At 40.5% G+C, this 14774-nt stretch overlaps 1 protein-coding gene across 7 annotated transcripts in view; it reads left to right on the plus strand.

The window, feature by feature from the left end:
- LIN54 (lin-54 DREAM MuvB core complex component) overlaps positions 1–14774 on the plus strand; it is a 42490-nt gene that overhangs the window by 17369 nt on the left and 10347 nt on the right. For 3 of the 7 annotated variants that reach the window (XM_074589178.1, XM_074589179.1, XM_074589180.1), the window contains exons 3-8: positions 6170–6290; positions 9132–9277; positions 10773–10931; positions 13294–13510; positions 14235–14308; positions 14444–14641. In XM_074589178.1, the coding sequence (XP_074445279.1) occupies positions 6170–6290; positions 9132–9277; positions 10773–10931; positions 13294–13510; positions 14235–14308; positions 14444–14641 (915 nt within the window). The remainder of the gene's footprint in view (positions 1–6169; positions 6291–9131; positions 9278–10772; positions 10932–13293; positions 13511–14234; positions 14309–14443; positions 14642–14774) is intronic. The other 4 variants (XM_074589181.1, XM_074589182.1, XM_074589183.1 and 1 more) reach the window with 2 other exon arrangements.

Below are 14774 nucleotides of genomic sequence, written 5' to 3' on the forward strand. Positions count from 1 at the left end.
TTTGCATTTATTCCTTGTATTAAAAAATACAATGCTGCTCTTAGGCCATGCTTTCATCTGTGGATGCATTTCCATTTTATGCCCTTTACCTCTAGCTACTATCTAGAAACTTAAGATTTGCCTCAGAGAAAGTGAGCTATTAAAATTCAGTAAGTTGAAGAGAATTTTCCCATTATTTTCATTCTATAAAAATAAATTCTACATGCTTTCAGGAAGACTGGATTGAACTCTATATGCCTCTTGTTCTTTATTCAGAGTGTACGCTGCTTTACTCCTTTGTGAAAGAGTAGCTTCTGCCTATTAAGTTTAGGGGTTTTTTTTTAAATAAAATATTTTTTTAAATAAACTGAAAAAAACCTTCCAGTATTTGAAAAAGAACAAAAAGGTATATCTTGTCTGCCTCAAATTTAGTTTAAGCTTGTTAATAAATACTGATAGACTAGGCGCTATCATAAGCTGGACACCTCAAGATCTTGTTCCTGATCTCTGGCATGGATCTTGAGATATTTGAAACCACAGAGAATCTGCTGGCACCTGAAAATGTGTTGAAAAGACTTGGGTTGTGACCCAAAGGGTCTGATTTTCATCTGGTATATGGCAGAACTAAATGCAAGTGACTTTGTTCTAGTTGGCAGTGAGGCAGAAATAAGACCTCATGAAAGTGAAGGAAAAGTAGAACTCAATGCGGGTTGTGGTGGAAATATATTTTACAGTCTAAATGAAATGAGAAATTAAACTAGGTATGCTAATAAATCTCATTTGCTGTACATGAAAAAGGACAAGCTTCTAAGCATGTTATTAGCCGACTGGTAAGTTCACCAACTAGTATTTCAAGGCAAGCAAATGGGAACAACTCTCAAGATGTTTTGTTTTAAAGCTGCAGATGATCCCTCCACTGATTTTGCTTTCTCCTTTTTTGTTGCTACATTATACCTGTGTAAAACATGTTTAATAATGGCTGTTTGAAACATATCAATTTTCTTAAATTACTTTTATTTTTGTGCCTTGATTATTAATGGTATGGTTGTCATAGCTTTTAAAAAAGCCTCTGCTCTTGACTAAATAGGAACATTTAAGAGTGGATCAGTTCCTGTTACTTGGCTTCAGCTACTCGCTGCTAAGTGACAGATACAGGAAGCTGAGAAGAATGACTTAGCTGTGATGTGCTTTTGCTTGCATGAAATGACCTGTGCCATCAGTGACTGAAATACAGCAACTTGGCAATTGACCTCTACTGTTTGTCATTAGGAATTCTACAGGTTCCTTAATAGAAACTTACAAATGGACTTGCATCTGTTTGTAAATCTAGTTAATTGCAGTTTGAGTAAATTTGTTTTGTTGTGGTCTCTTTTTATTTAACCTTTGCTTCCATTTGCAAAAGAGATTGAATTGTTAACACCTGGTATTCCTTTTTTCCACTAAGGAGAGGAGGAACTAGAAATGAAAAGCAAGAAGGCAATATTCAGTTGGTTATAAGTACCCAATACTACAAGGAAGATGACTACATTAGCACTTCCCAGACAGTGTTTTTCCCTGTACAAAATTACTGACGTATCAGAGGGATATATGAGGCTAGGCAAGAGACTGGATGTGGACCTGTTGGAGCAGTTCCAGAGGAGGGCCATGAAGATGATCAGAGGGCTGGAGCACCTCTCCTATGAGGACAGACTGAGACAGTTGGGGTTGTTTAACCTGGAGAAGAGAAGGCTGCAGGAAGACCTTATAGCAGCTTTTCATGATGAGGGGTAATGGCTTCAAACTGGAAGAGGGTAGATTTAGATTAGATATTGGGAAGAAATTTTTCACTATGAGCGTGGTCAGGCACTGGAACAGGTTGCCCAGGGAAGTTGTTGAGGCCCCATCCCTGGAAGTGTTCAAGCCCAGGCTGGGTGGGACTTTGAGCAACCTGGTCTAGTGGGAGGTGTCCCTGCCCATGGCAGGGTGGTTGGAACTAGGTGACCTTTAAGGTGCCTTCCAACCTAAACCATTCTATGATTCATGGTCTACCCTATCGTGAATGACAGGGGAGGTAACCCATGCATGGAGTCCCTGGCTTAGAAAATGAAGTCTTGTGTTTACCTTATCATCTTGAACCAGCCTCTTAACCTTTTAGTGAGTGGAAAAGGAAGCTGTGAATGTCTCCCTGCCTCCCAAGGGTCTTGTGTAACTTATGTCTTGTAGCTTTGAATTGGGTATTTCAGATGCAAGGCAGCACAGCCCTTCAAGTTGGTGCTGAAAAGTGAATTGGTAAAAGATTAGATAACAAAGAGCTCTCTTCAGTTCTCCTTACATACTCACTGTTTCAGGGGCTTTGCAGGTCATTAGTGAAACTAATATAGCTTTGCTATAATCTAATTGTGACATTTGAAATCTTAGCACGTGAAAAAAAGCATAGTTGATAGAGTTGAGCAAAATGTTCCTTGGAATCTGGCTGTCTCTCTGATTACACTTTTAGAGGAATGAGTCTGTGAGGTGTAAAATGTGGCAGGACTTTGGGCTTCATCTATACCCAGAGGTTTATTACTGTCCCTTGGTAGCTTGTCCTGATTTAGTTGAAACCACTGGCCTGAATGTATAGACAAAACTTCTGGACAAGTGCATCTGGTTTCAGCCTGTGGCTCCTGCCTGCATACAGGCTTAAGAATAATGATGTGCCTGCTGGCGTACTACTTTAAATCAAGTGCATTAAGCAGGAGTTTGGCCTTGCAGATGACTCTCAACTAGATGTTCAGACCCATTGCGATTGCTGTCACTAAGCTAGTCTAACTTGAGCTGATGTGGTAACTGTCTGTGTTTTTCAGCAGTTAAATCTACATGTCCATAGCATTGTTGTTACCATGGCAAGACAACTGCTAAACCATCAATGTGGCTTCATCTCATCACGGAAAAGTGACCTCATGCACTCCCTAACCTTAGAGCAAACTCCCATTCCTAGCTCAGTTTCTTCATCTTCTCTGGAATACACTGTTCTTCTCTCCTATTTCTAGAGTCCCTGATTTTTCATATTATGCCAAATATCAATTACATAGGGTGTGGCTACATGGACAAACTCCCATGAGCTTATCTCGTGAGTGGATTTATAGTATGTTAGCTCCTGTGTGGTAGCTGATTATGCGGGTATTCAATCTAGCAGTAAGTGTGAGGAATGCATGTGCCTTTTTCTGTATTACTAGAACATGTTTTGACAGCTGAAAACAAAGTCTGGCCGTAGAAACTTGCTAATTCATCTTGTTTAGTGGAGAGTGCTTAGGAAGACACAAATTGACCCTGTAGTTAAAGATGCTTGCAGATAAATCTCTTTACTTCTGTAGGGGGAAGAAGGTTGGTGTGTGCTTCTAAATATAATAATTTTCTTACAAAAGAGCGTGTTGCCCCAGGAAATATTTTTGCAGTCTAATTCAAAGTAACTTGCAGAGAGCATGCTTAGCTTGCATAGGCAGAGGAATAATGTTAAGCTTCTGGTGATCAGTACAGGCAATGGCAGAGGGCTCCAGAGAACTTGCTCTTTCTGAAGCGTCAAAGAGGCAGTCTGTCATCTTGATTATTTCCTCTGCCTTCTCCAGTCTCTACTGAAACGGCTAGCAAGGCTCCCACTGCTGCCTAGAAGGCTGTCACAGGTAGCTGGGGTTATCAGCTCCAATGGCAAAAACCTCAGAAAGGCTTGCTTGGCAGCAAGTAAGAGCAGAAGTGCATTGCCTGCAGTTGGGGGCCAAGGGCTGTTCTTCACCTATAACCAACCATATTGAGCTTTGCCGTGTTTCCTAAGCCCTGAAGGGATTCGCTCGTTTGTTAGACTTCCTTGTTTGTAGACAAACAGTTCACCCAAAAAGCAAGGGGGAATTTATCTGAGAAGGATATTGCAAGTTGAGTGTGAGGGAAGCAGGGCTACTTGTGTTGACCAGCTATTGCTTTGGGATTTTCACGTTTTTTCTGAAATACTTCATGTTAACAGTTAGCTAGTATTTTAAATGTATTCATATAAGTTATCTGAGCACACTTATTGACTGTTACTGGGAAATGACTGCTGTTGTCCAGAGCTGGCTGTTGGTGTTGGATGTTGATCACATTCTGAGCCAGACTTTGCCCTCGCTTCAGAGAGTAAAAGCAATAGCAGGTGAGTTACAGTAATACCTTATAGCAGGGTAAGATTAATTTCAGCAGAACAGAAATCTCAAATCAAGCACATGAAATGCAGGGTATTTATCAGAAATTAAAATGTGTGCAAACTTACAAAAAAATTTACTGATAAAAGGCCTGCTCATCTGTCAGCTGTTTATGTGCTGAGAGAACTGCATCCCTAAAATGTTAAAATGGCTTCGACTTAAATTTGCAAACTGGGCTGTGAATGAAGCATCCTTCTTCAAACAACTTATGTTTCAAAGTTTTAAGTAATATATCTCCAAAAGGAGCAGGCTTTTTCTTATTCTCAGTTTCATTTTAAGCCTTGACTATTGTATGCCACCTGTAAAGCAGCTAATGAGGCCTGGGTGCAGCATATTTTGGCAAGTGACCTTTACCTGCTGATGGTCTGAGGCAGAGGTTTCCTCTGAGGAACACTTGTACTATAACTGTGGGGCAATGCATGGCTTCCTTTAAATGAGGTCTGTTTTCAGGCACTGCCTGCTGTCAGAGCTGCTCATGGCTGGCTTCCCGTGGCTGGTTACGGCTTAGGCATGCAGAGGCAGCATTTGCTTTCCATGAGAGGCTGGAGGGCTCCAGTGCCATAGCCAGGGTGAGCTCCAGCTTCCCCAGCCGTGCTATATGTGTGCTGCTGGGAGCTGAAAGAGCCTCACGCGTGCTCTTTGCAGGGCAGCTGGGGAATTTATTATGTGCTACTGAATACTTTGAATGTTTTGGTGTTACTCTACTGTAAAGGAGGTGTTTTCAGTCAGCAAATTATATAAATAGGGTTTTGTGTAGGAAACCATAACATCCAGCCTACTCAGTTGCTTCATTTAAGCACTCACAATGTTCTCAGGCTGTTAAAAGTAGCTGTCATCTCTGTATCTTTACACATCAGTGAGATTTCTCCAGTTAGCTACTTGAGTAACAAAGGTGGTTCTGCATCTTTGAGTGGTGGCTCCCCACGTGGATGCCAATGTTGTGCCTCTCTGGTACTGCTGGAATTGGTGGCTGGTGCCCATGGGATGTGGCTGGGCACGTGTGGTGGAGGACAGGTAGTACAGGCCTGACCTGTGGGGTGGGTAAGTGTAAGAGCTTCAGTAATGCCTTCCAGTGTGCGCACTTGAACTCAGGGAAGATTCTAGTGATGGTCCGCATCTGCAGGTAGCCTCTGCAGTCGACAGGTTAAAATAGTCTTTGAAAGAAGTCATCCTCTTAATTGAACTGTTCACCAGCTAGATTCCGGTGTATAGCAACTATTAGGATAAATGCATCTGGTAGTTAACTTCTGTCAGAGTGGAAAAGGGGAAAAAGTCCTGATTAAGACTCTAAAACCCTGCTTATAAAAACTTCAAGCTGAAGTGATCGGTCTCATCGAATTGCATCTGCGTGTTCCTGGTCCAGCTGTGTTTCAGGAGACTGGATCACAGAAGGAAAAAAACATCCCCTTGTACCTGGATGTAGCCAACAGATTTGTTCTTCTTGGCTAGTGAGTACCCAATACTTTCAAGGACTGATGATCCACAGCCTTTTTGAGAACTGTTGCAGAAGGCTGTTTCCTCATTTGCAGGGTAAAAGTGTGTTGCTATGTCAGAAGAGGTCAAGAGATATTTCAGAGCAGTAGTTGTCATTTAAATCACTCGAGGAACAAGTTTTGTCTTGATTGTCTGACAAACAGATATGTTACTTTTTTTAAAGCTTCAAATGTTGAGAGTTGTGCATTTAATTTTAACATTTCTATATAGACCAACAGCATGTAAGAAATAATTTCAGCATCTTGAAGATGAGGTATGTTTGCGCAGAGAGATATCATACAAAAAAGCTGTAAGCGATTTCGCTATCCTGCTTTGGTGGCTGGTTTTCTCAAGTTGCATGGATGATATCCTAGTTCTCTCCATAGTGAGAAGCGGAGGTGAAACGTGAGAAGCAATTATTCTTCTAATTATGTGGGCAAACATTGCCCTTCTTATTTTCTAATGTACTTAATACAACAATTTAGATCCAAAATGCTTGAGTTACTTTAGATCTTTTTTCCTCTATGTTTCAGATTGCGAAGAAGACGCGAACCCCAACTTCTGGCCCGGTGATCACCAAGCTAATCTTTGCAAAACCCGTCAACAGCAAAGCTGTTACAGGGCAGACCACTCAAGTGTCACCAGTCATTGCAGGTTGTACTACTCTGACTTGTTTTGCTTTACCGTTTTTTAGAGGCTGTTTAAAGAGATGGTGACTGTAGAAATTTTTCTGTTTCGATGATTTTACTGTGGTTTCTGTTGGAGTGCCTCAAGGAATTGAAAAAAAGAAATCAGCAGGGTATTTTGTGGGTAGAAGCAGATAAATGCAGTTGTTGGTACCTTTACACTTTGCTCATTTAGAATTATCTTTGTGATTTGTAGAGTTTGATCATTTTGCTTTTACTGCTTTTGTTTTCTGGATTTTAAGGAGGAGAAAAAAATACCTCACAGACAGAGGCCACTCAATAAACAGAAAGTACTTGTAGATACCTTATATAAACACATAGGGGGAAAAGGAGACATATGCTTTTGTATTACTTTAATCTGCTTATATTTGGACTTAAATGTAATACATCCAGATAACAGGAAAAAATGTGAATAAATTGTCTTCTTTCTGTTAAGTTGCTCACCTACTTCAAAAATAATCATTGCAGAGGAGCCTTAAGAAAGTAATTAAGGCAAATAAAGGTTTGTCTCTGGAAAAAAAATCTATGTTTGTGTCCTTTAAGAAAATAATTAAAGAAAAAACCCACAGTGTAATTGTTTGTTTATTATGGCAGTGGGACTAATGTGTCCCTTGCTAAACGCATCATTGCATGCATGCAAGTAACATCTGAGACGTAAATTATCAAAAGGACAAATGTAGGAAGCCAGAGTCATCTTCAGAGCTTGGAAGGATGTCTTCAACTGCTTCCAGATTGACCAACCCAAGTAGGCCTAAAATCTTTTCCACGTATTTAAACAAATGTGTTAAGCCTTTACAGAACTGGGACTTGAGCTGGTTTTAAAAAGAATGCAACTGTCTCCTGTATTCCAAACTTTGATAGATACAAGTGGGTGGCACGTAACTGAAACATAATCTTTTCCTTGAGTCCTTGAAGCCCGACTTATGTTTCAGGTGAAAGAGGGATTCCCCATCCCACTCCCCAGTTTTTCCACTTTCTCAAACAATTCCCCACCAAATGTACAGACCTGTGAATAACAAGACTTCTTCACTATATTTATAAATATTTGAAGTAAGCTGTTTGTGTGTTCAAAAACACAAACCAACCAAACAAAAAAAACACCTCAAAACCATTAAAAAACAAAATGAGGCACTTGGAGCTGCATTACATTTTCATCTGGCAATACATGAAAATTGGTAAACAGTAAGGAAGCACAACAAAAATAATACTAACAAGAGCTTGTTTTTAAGTTTGCTGCCTCCAGAGTGAAGAGAAATGACCAAGTCAAAGTATACCTGCATAATATTGAAAAGCAGATATGTTACAAAATTCCAGCTTTTAAATTGATATATTGGAAAATCAAGAGTACCTGTCCTGAGCCTGTGCGAGAAGCATCACTGGGAGGTGAAGATGCTTCTGTAATTGAGAGGAAAATCTTTTTAAACATCTGCCTTTCCACTTGCCATCCCAAACAGCCAGCACAGCTTGCCAGCTTTGAGAGGCTGGCATCGCGTTGGGGAAGGTGTAACATTTGTGTGTTGTGTTTTGATATTTTTTTTAATGTGTGTTTTTCTGAATCTGATAAATATTTCTAATTGCCTGGGAATTTCTGCAAACTAGGTGGAAGATGTAAATTTGAAGGACTTGTCAATATAAGCAGCCACATTCTGTTTAGGAAGCTGATGCCAAGAGAGGCAGAGGGGATGTAGTGAGAAAGTTAAAGCTGTCATCAGGAAAAAAACCCACAAATTTAAAGCATTGAATGCTGTAGATGGTAAAATTCCCACAGACTCTGACATTTTTCAGGTTGCACGTGGCTTTAGCAACTGCTGGCAACTATCTGTGCTGTTACTTAGGCTGCACAAAAGTGAAGGTTATTTTAGAGCACGTGGACCTCAGAGGAAGGCAGCTTTCCATGAGGATGGTGCTTTTTCTTGTTAGTTCCAGTTGGTTTAATTGTCACACCAGTAGTAGGTTTCGGATGGAAAAGCTGGTGTTTATTGCTTATTTTTATAAATGTAGTATGAAGAGAACGGGTGACAGAAGCAATGACAGAAATTAATTTCTGAACAAAAGTGCAGCAGAGGAACACAGCACTCTTCGGAAAGAATCTTAAAAGTATGAAAAAAAGAAAAGTCTGTTTTCCAATATGGGAGTTCTGCAATATTCCAAATACTGATTTCATGATTTGGAGCTGCTGGTTTTGATGTTTAACCTTTTTTGCCATTGTAAAAGCAGATAGTGGAATTACACTACCACTCATATTTTCATGAGAGTGTCGTATGGTCTGTTAGGCAGTGAAGAAAAACAACCACCAACAAAATGAAGAAAAACACCTTAGAGTTGAGTGTAGACAGACCAAACACCTTTTTCTTGGTCACTGTAACATAGCTTGTTTCTGATGACTGAGGTTTTAAAAGGAAGTAGCTCCCCACAGGTGCTCAGTTTCTCTGCACATGGGCAGCAGCCCAGGGAATTCCTAGGAAACTGCCAGCTGGCTGGATGTTTGTGCGCAGCACAGGTATATTGGAGGGCTGCATGCCTCAGGATGCTGTCCTAGCTTTAAAGAATTTTCAGTTGAATGTCACGGAAAGCTCAACATACATTTCGGCTTTTTTAAGCCACAGTGAACTGTCTTTTTATTTGCAATAATGACAAATTATTTTCTTCTTTGTTGCTAAAACTAACTTAAAAAATGCCAATGTCCTTCCTACCAGGTAATACACGCTCAGAAGTAGGGATCAATTGCACAATATGCAGAGAAAACTTTGCTTTAAAAGTTGAAGTAAACAGACATAACTGGAGCTGATGGTATTTTCGTTGTTTATAGGTAGGGTTCTTTCACAGTCTGCTCCAGGAACACCACCAAAGACAATAACGATCTCTGACAGTGGAGTCATTGGATCATCTCTGAGTACAACAACACAACAGACACCAAATAAAATAGCTATCTCGCCACTCAAATCCCCTAATAAGGTAAGGACCTGATTTTGTCTGCAGCCTTCTGTCCCTCCTGCGCAGTGGTCTGAATGGAGCTCCCTGTGTCTTTGCTACAAGCTGTTTATGATCCCACTGCTCCAGAGTCTCCATTGCACATCACGATGCTCTATGGTAATGGCCTAAGCTAGAATTTTTGCAATTGGCTCCCTTACTGTGGTTTTAAGTAAATATGCATTACTGCATTAGTTCCCCATTCCTGCGATTTCTTGCCATTCCCTAAGCATCCATTCCAAGAGCAGCTGTTCTCTCTTAGCCAAGTGCTCAAACAGTATTTTTTTTAATGCCTCCATAAAACATTAACAGACTGTTTAAGAGGAGACCTCAATGATGCTAATAGGTCAGCACTTATTAACCATTGCCTGCCACTGCATAGATAATTTAGTCTTCCCTAATCCCATCTGAAGTAAATGAGATTTGCAATGGTCCTTGACAAATACAGAGCTGGAGATTGGCACAGGTGGGCAATATGTAGAAAAGCTAACTCATCCAATGCAAGCTGCATTAGAGATGAGTGCCATGGTGACACTTGTATTTTTAGACTTGATAAAATTGTCTGGAGAAAATAAGAATTGGGGGGGAGCGACAGGCATAGTGCATGCAAACTAAATATCAGTATAAAAACTGGCTTAAGAGTAAAGAATTCTCTTAGTTTGGCTGTGCTTTAGCTGTGTAGTGTTATAGAAATGGAATGAAGGGCTTGTGTTTGAGAATTATTAGTGAGAGAAGCAACATGAGGAAGAAGTAAAAAAAAAAAAAAAATAATCAAAATTAACAGTGAGTGGGGGTGAAAAGACTCCTTAGGGTTACATGTTGAATTTACTGTAGATAAGTAGTTCTAAGTATCTTTTAAAAGCAAATGTTTTCAAAAATTGGGAGTTTCCTTAAAACATAAAGAAGGATTTTTAGAATAAAAAGTAGAAAACCAACCTTGGAAGGACTGCGGCTACACAGAATAAAGTACTCAAACATTGCACTCTGCAGAAATGCAATCAGAAGACTGGTTCTCTATGGGAATCTGGAAACTAGATTTGAAAATACTGACATTTTTATACTTTGGCTGAATCGGTAGTGTAAGGTGAGATTTTTTTTTTTCCCCACAGATCTCCTTTAGAATTTCCATTTATGATGAAACAGTCATGGGACTGATTATAAAGCTGTTATTCAGAAAATCCATCCTGACAATGGACAATAGCGTCAGCTTCCTTTAAAAAAAAAAAAAAACAGAAGCAGTGCTATCTTTCTGCAGGGGCCTTTTGGTGCTGGAAACCAGCAATGCCTTGAAATTTCTAACATGTCTATGTGCTGCTGTTGCATGGTTGGACCCATGTGAGTTGTGATTAAATACAGCACCCTTGTTCGCAGGAAGAACTCTTTGTACTGATGGAGAACTGTACTTTCATGAGGAGAAATGTATATGTACAGGGTCTTGTATCCTGCACAGAGATTTAAACTGCTTCTTTGTTTTGCCAAGCAGCTAACAGTGGTGTCAGTGGCCTCCCAGCCTCCCAACTCCCCCCAGAAGACGGTGGGCGTCCCACTGAATGTAGCGTTAGGACAGCAGATCCTCACAGTGCAGCAGTCAGCACCCTCCTCCCCTGGGAAGGCTATAGTCAACCACACAACCGCCCAGGTACAGACTGACTTTCCTTTGTCTTCTAGTGTGTCTCTGTCTCATCACTTGCGGAAAACTGGAGTGTTGAACCGCAAATGGGCAGTGGTCAGTCCCAAGGTGTTGTTATAAAGGTGTTTGCTTAAGAATTGGCAAAAGCATTGCCCTGAGGAGCATGCACTTCTCCAATCGAGGAGTGCAAACCATTGCAAGCCCATAAAAGGGCATGCTGTTAGAAAGCAGCTTTCCAACTTGCAAAGCCCCACTTGGTGCAAGTTCTTGTCTCTGCATACTGAATCTCCCAAGTCATCTGAAAGGCTGCTTATGACACAAGGAAGAGTTCTTTGTGTGGTTCTATCTTTTCTACCACTGTTTCTAGGCCACTGACTAGGGCTGCAGGTGTTCCTAAGGTTTGCAACAATGGAATTCATATTCTTGTGGTAGAGGTCTGCATAAGCAAGACACCATGGTCAGAGACCTGCAGAATTAGAAATCATTGATTTCCTGTGTCTCATTTCTAGAAAAATATCAGGGGTTTCCATAATAGCTTTGATAAATTGATTTGCATTAATGAATGACAGGACAAAACTGATCTGTCTTACAAAATACAGTTCTTACTTTTTTTCTCTTTTGTAATCTTAAGTGAATCTTTTTCTATCTTAATGTCTGTATTCCTGTTTTGGCAAACGTGAAGGGATGCGTGTGAGTGTAAATAACCAGAGTGCATATAGCAGGGAGTGGACACAGCTGCATGTACAGCATGAGACCAGAGACTCGGACATATTTTGCCAGTCTCGTCTTACTGATACAGGTGATAATTGGAAAGCTGATATGGATATATGGACACCAGCGTGATTTGATTTGATCCCCCCCACACCCCCCTGAGTAAAACTGGCAAAGTTGTCTTCTTAATTGTCTTCCTGAGACAGTCGTTAAAAGGTTAAATCACTCGAATGCAATCATCCTAAGTGACAAAATGGAGATGGCTGTGTGGTGTACATACTAAGTTCTGATCCAAAGCTATCTAACTCAATACAGGGGTTTCACCTGTCTTCACTGGGCTCAAGAACATGTCCTTAGAGGAACTGTCACTTGAATCTTACAATTTCCCCAGTTGTTCTTGGATGGCAGCCACTAATTTGTGTGCTAGAAGGATCTTTGCTCATGCTGGTCTCCCTGTGACAACACTTAGGCTGTGTCTGTGCTTGCAGATAGAGCTTATTTTGAATTGCTCTGGGTTGCTGAGGTCTCAGTATATTAAAAAAAATAATCCCAAGAAAACACCTTCTTTTAAAAGACTGGGCTTATATTTCCACTTAAATAAGTGCAAATTGAGATTTCATTTGTGTAGTTGCTGAAAGCTGGGGAGTTGGGAAAATGTTCTAATAAGAAGTCACATCATGCTATCAACCAAATTTAATATTAAAACTTAATGCCAAGAGCAATGATACATTTAATGTCAATGTTAAAAGATACTGAGAATAAAAAGCTGAGCTCAGAAAGAAGATAGATGGAAGGAGAAAAAGGACGAATAAACCAAGGTTTGAGGTTGTCAGCAAGGCTGGAAGAAGGAGGCCATTATCAAACTGGTAGACTTATGAATGTGTATAAATAAAATAAACACTTGCTTGTTATCAGTTTGTAGCTTGAAAGAAATTGGAAAGATGAAGTCTTGCAAATTCAAGATGTACTGTTATTCCAGCTGTGAGGTAACACAGGTCTGCCAGACTCCCTCTCTTTCCCCTTTTTCCTTTTTTTCTTAATACGTTTGGTTTGCTACTGTTCATTGCTCTTGCTTCTTTCATTTCTCAGCTTGTGCCCTCTTCTGTCTTCAGCTATCAGTTTATGGATTCTGTTCCATTTCCTTCTCAAGGGCTGCACAGTAATTTCTGTGTATTAGTTGCAAACTGTCTTAATAGGACATATCAGTACATGCAGAGATAAATCATACCCCAGTCCAGCACAAACAGTTCTGCAAGTTCTTACCATGTGTTTTTATTAGCAGGAATACTTTTAGGTTTGTTCATTGCTTGATTTTGAATACAAACTGAACAATGTTCTCTGTAGTCACCTGAGGTAGTTTTTGGCAAATGTTGTATCTGGGGAAGTGGGCCGAGTCACTCTGCTCATGTAAGTGTTAGTTTGCTCTGGTGTTTGGCGTTGAGCATTGAAAATGGAACTGAGTTTGCTCTGAGCTGTTGAGAGGCATTTAATCTCTTTGCATCTGTTTTACTTTTGAAAGAGAAAATGGGGATAACTGACATGCTTCTCAAGGATACAAATGGATTGAAGAGTTGCTCGCTAACAAATTGAGGAATAAACACGCTGATGTTCTTTCTGCCTTTGTACAAGTAACTTTGTGCTGTCTGTGTTGGCTTAACAGGCTGTGAAATCAGCAGTGCAGACCATTACTGTAGGAGGAGTGGGTACATCTCAGTTCAAGACAATTATTCCCTTGGCAACTGCACCCAATGTTCAGCAGATTCAGGTACCTGGAAGCAAGTTCCATTATGTCAGACTCGTTACTGCCACAACAGCCAATAGTTCAACCCAATCAGCCAGTCAAAATCACAGTACGAATACACAGCCTCTTCAACAGGGTAAGTTTTTCTTGGTTTTTTTTTCTTGTTTTTTTTTTTGTAAGGATTAAAATGAGTACATAATAGAGATGCCAGATATACTTGGTTTTGTGGTAGAATCCTATAAATTCCATATTGTGTTGTTACTTCTGGTTTGTATGTGGAAATGCTCCTCTGTGTAAGATTGCTCTGTAATTGAGCCTGAATCTTTGGAGCATTTTATGTTGCTTTTCCCTAGTTTACCAGCTTTGTGGGTGACTCACGGCAAGTACCAGATCCTCTGTATAAAAAGCGTGAACCCAGGACAGCCCACAAACATATTGCCAGAATTCCTGCAATATGAAGATCCTTCCATGTAAAATGCTTTAGAAGCACCAGATGTTTCTGCTGGTTTCTGTCTGCGCTTTCTGGAGCTGTGATGGAATAAAAGATTTCAAACCAAGCTGTTGTTTTTGTATTCTCCTCTTGCCAGGGGAAATCCAGTGTCCAGAGGAGCTCTGCATCCAAGCTGGTTTTTAAGCCATTGCTGTGAAGTGTGTACACACACTCTTGTGCCAAATACCTGTTTGCAGGGGTGCTCTTTAGACATAAGTGTGTTAAGTGCTATGAGTTTCGTCAGTTAATCTCAGTGCATAGTTATGCTGTTAAGTACCTTTGTGTTATGCACATGTGAAAGTTTGGAGGACTGAACTGTGGACTCTGAGTGAATAATGTGTGTTAACATGATGTTGTTTCTTGATACTAGCAAAGCCAGTAGTGGTGAACGCGACCCCAGTGCGGATGTCTGTTCCCATAGTGCCAGCACAGACTGTGAAACAGGTGAGATAAATGTAAAAGGCATATTCCTGACTTATTTTGGCTGGATGGGGAAAAAAAGTCTGGTTTTAGCAGTTTAATAAAATTTTGAATCAAAAAAAACAATGATTTCATAAAGATCTCTTTTCTTTTCTCCAGGTAGTGCCCAAACCAATCAACCCAACTTCCCAGATAGTTACTACTAGTCAGCCCCAACAAAGACTTATTATGCCAGCCACTCCACTGCCACAGATACAGCCCAACCTCACCAACCTCCCACCGGGTACTGTACTGGCACCAGCACCTGGCACAGGAAACGTCGGGTATGCAGTCCTTCCAGCTCAGTATGTCACACAGGTACGGTGTTAACCCAGAGATAAATAAAGAAGTAGTCCTGTTGTGGAGCACACTGCCTTCCTCTTAAAGATTCTTGCTCCCCAAACTGTCACCTTACACTAAAGGGACAGACAGTTTCTTTTAGGGAACCTTG

This window comes from Larus michahellis, chromosome 5, assembly GCF_964199755.1.
Source record: "Larus michahellis chromosome 5, bLarMic1.1, whole genome shotgun sequence".
In the NCBI taxonomy this organism is placed as follows: domain Eukaryota; kingdom Metazoa; phylum Chordata; class Aves; order Charadriiformes; family Laridae; genus Larus; species Larus michahellis.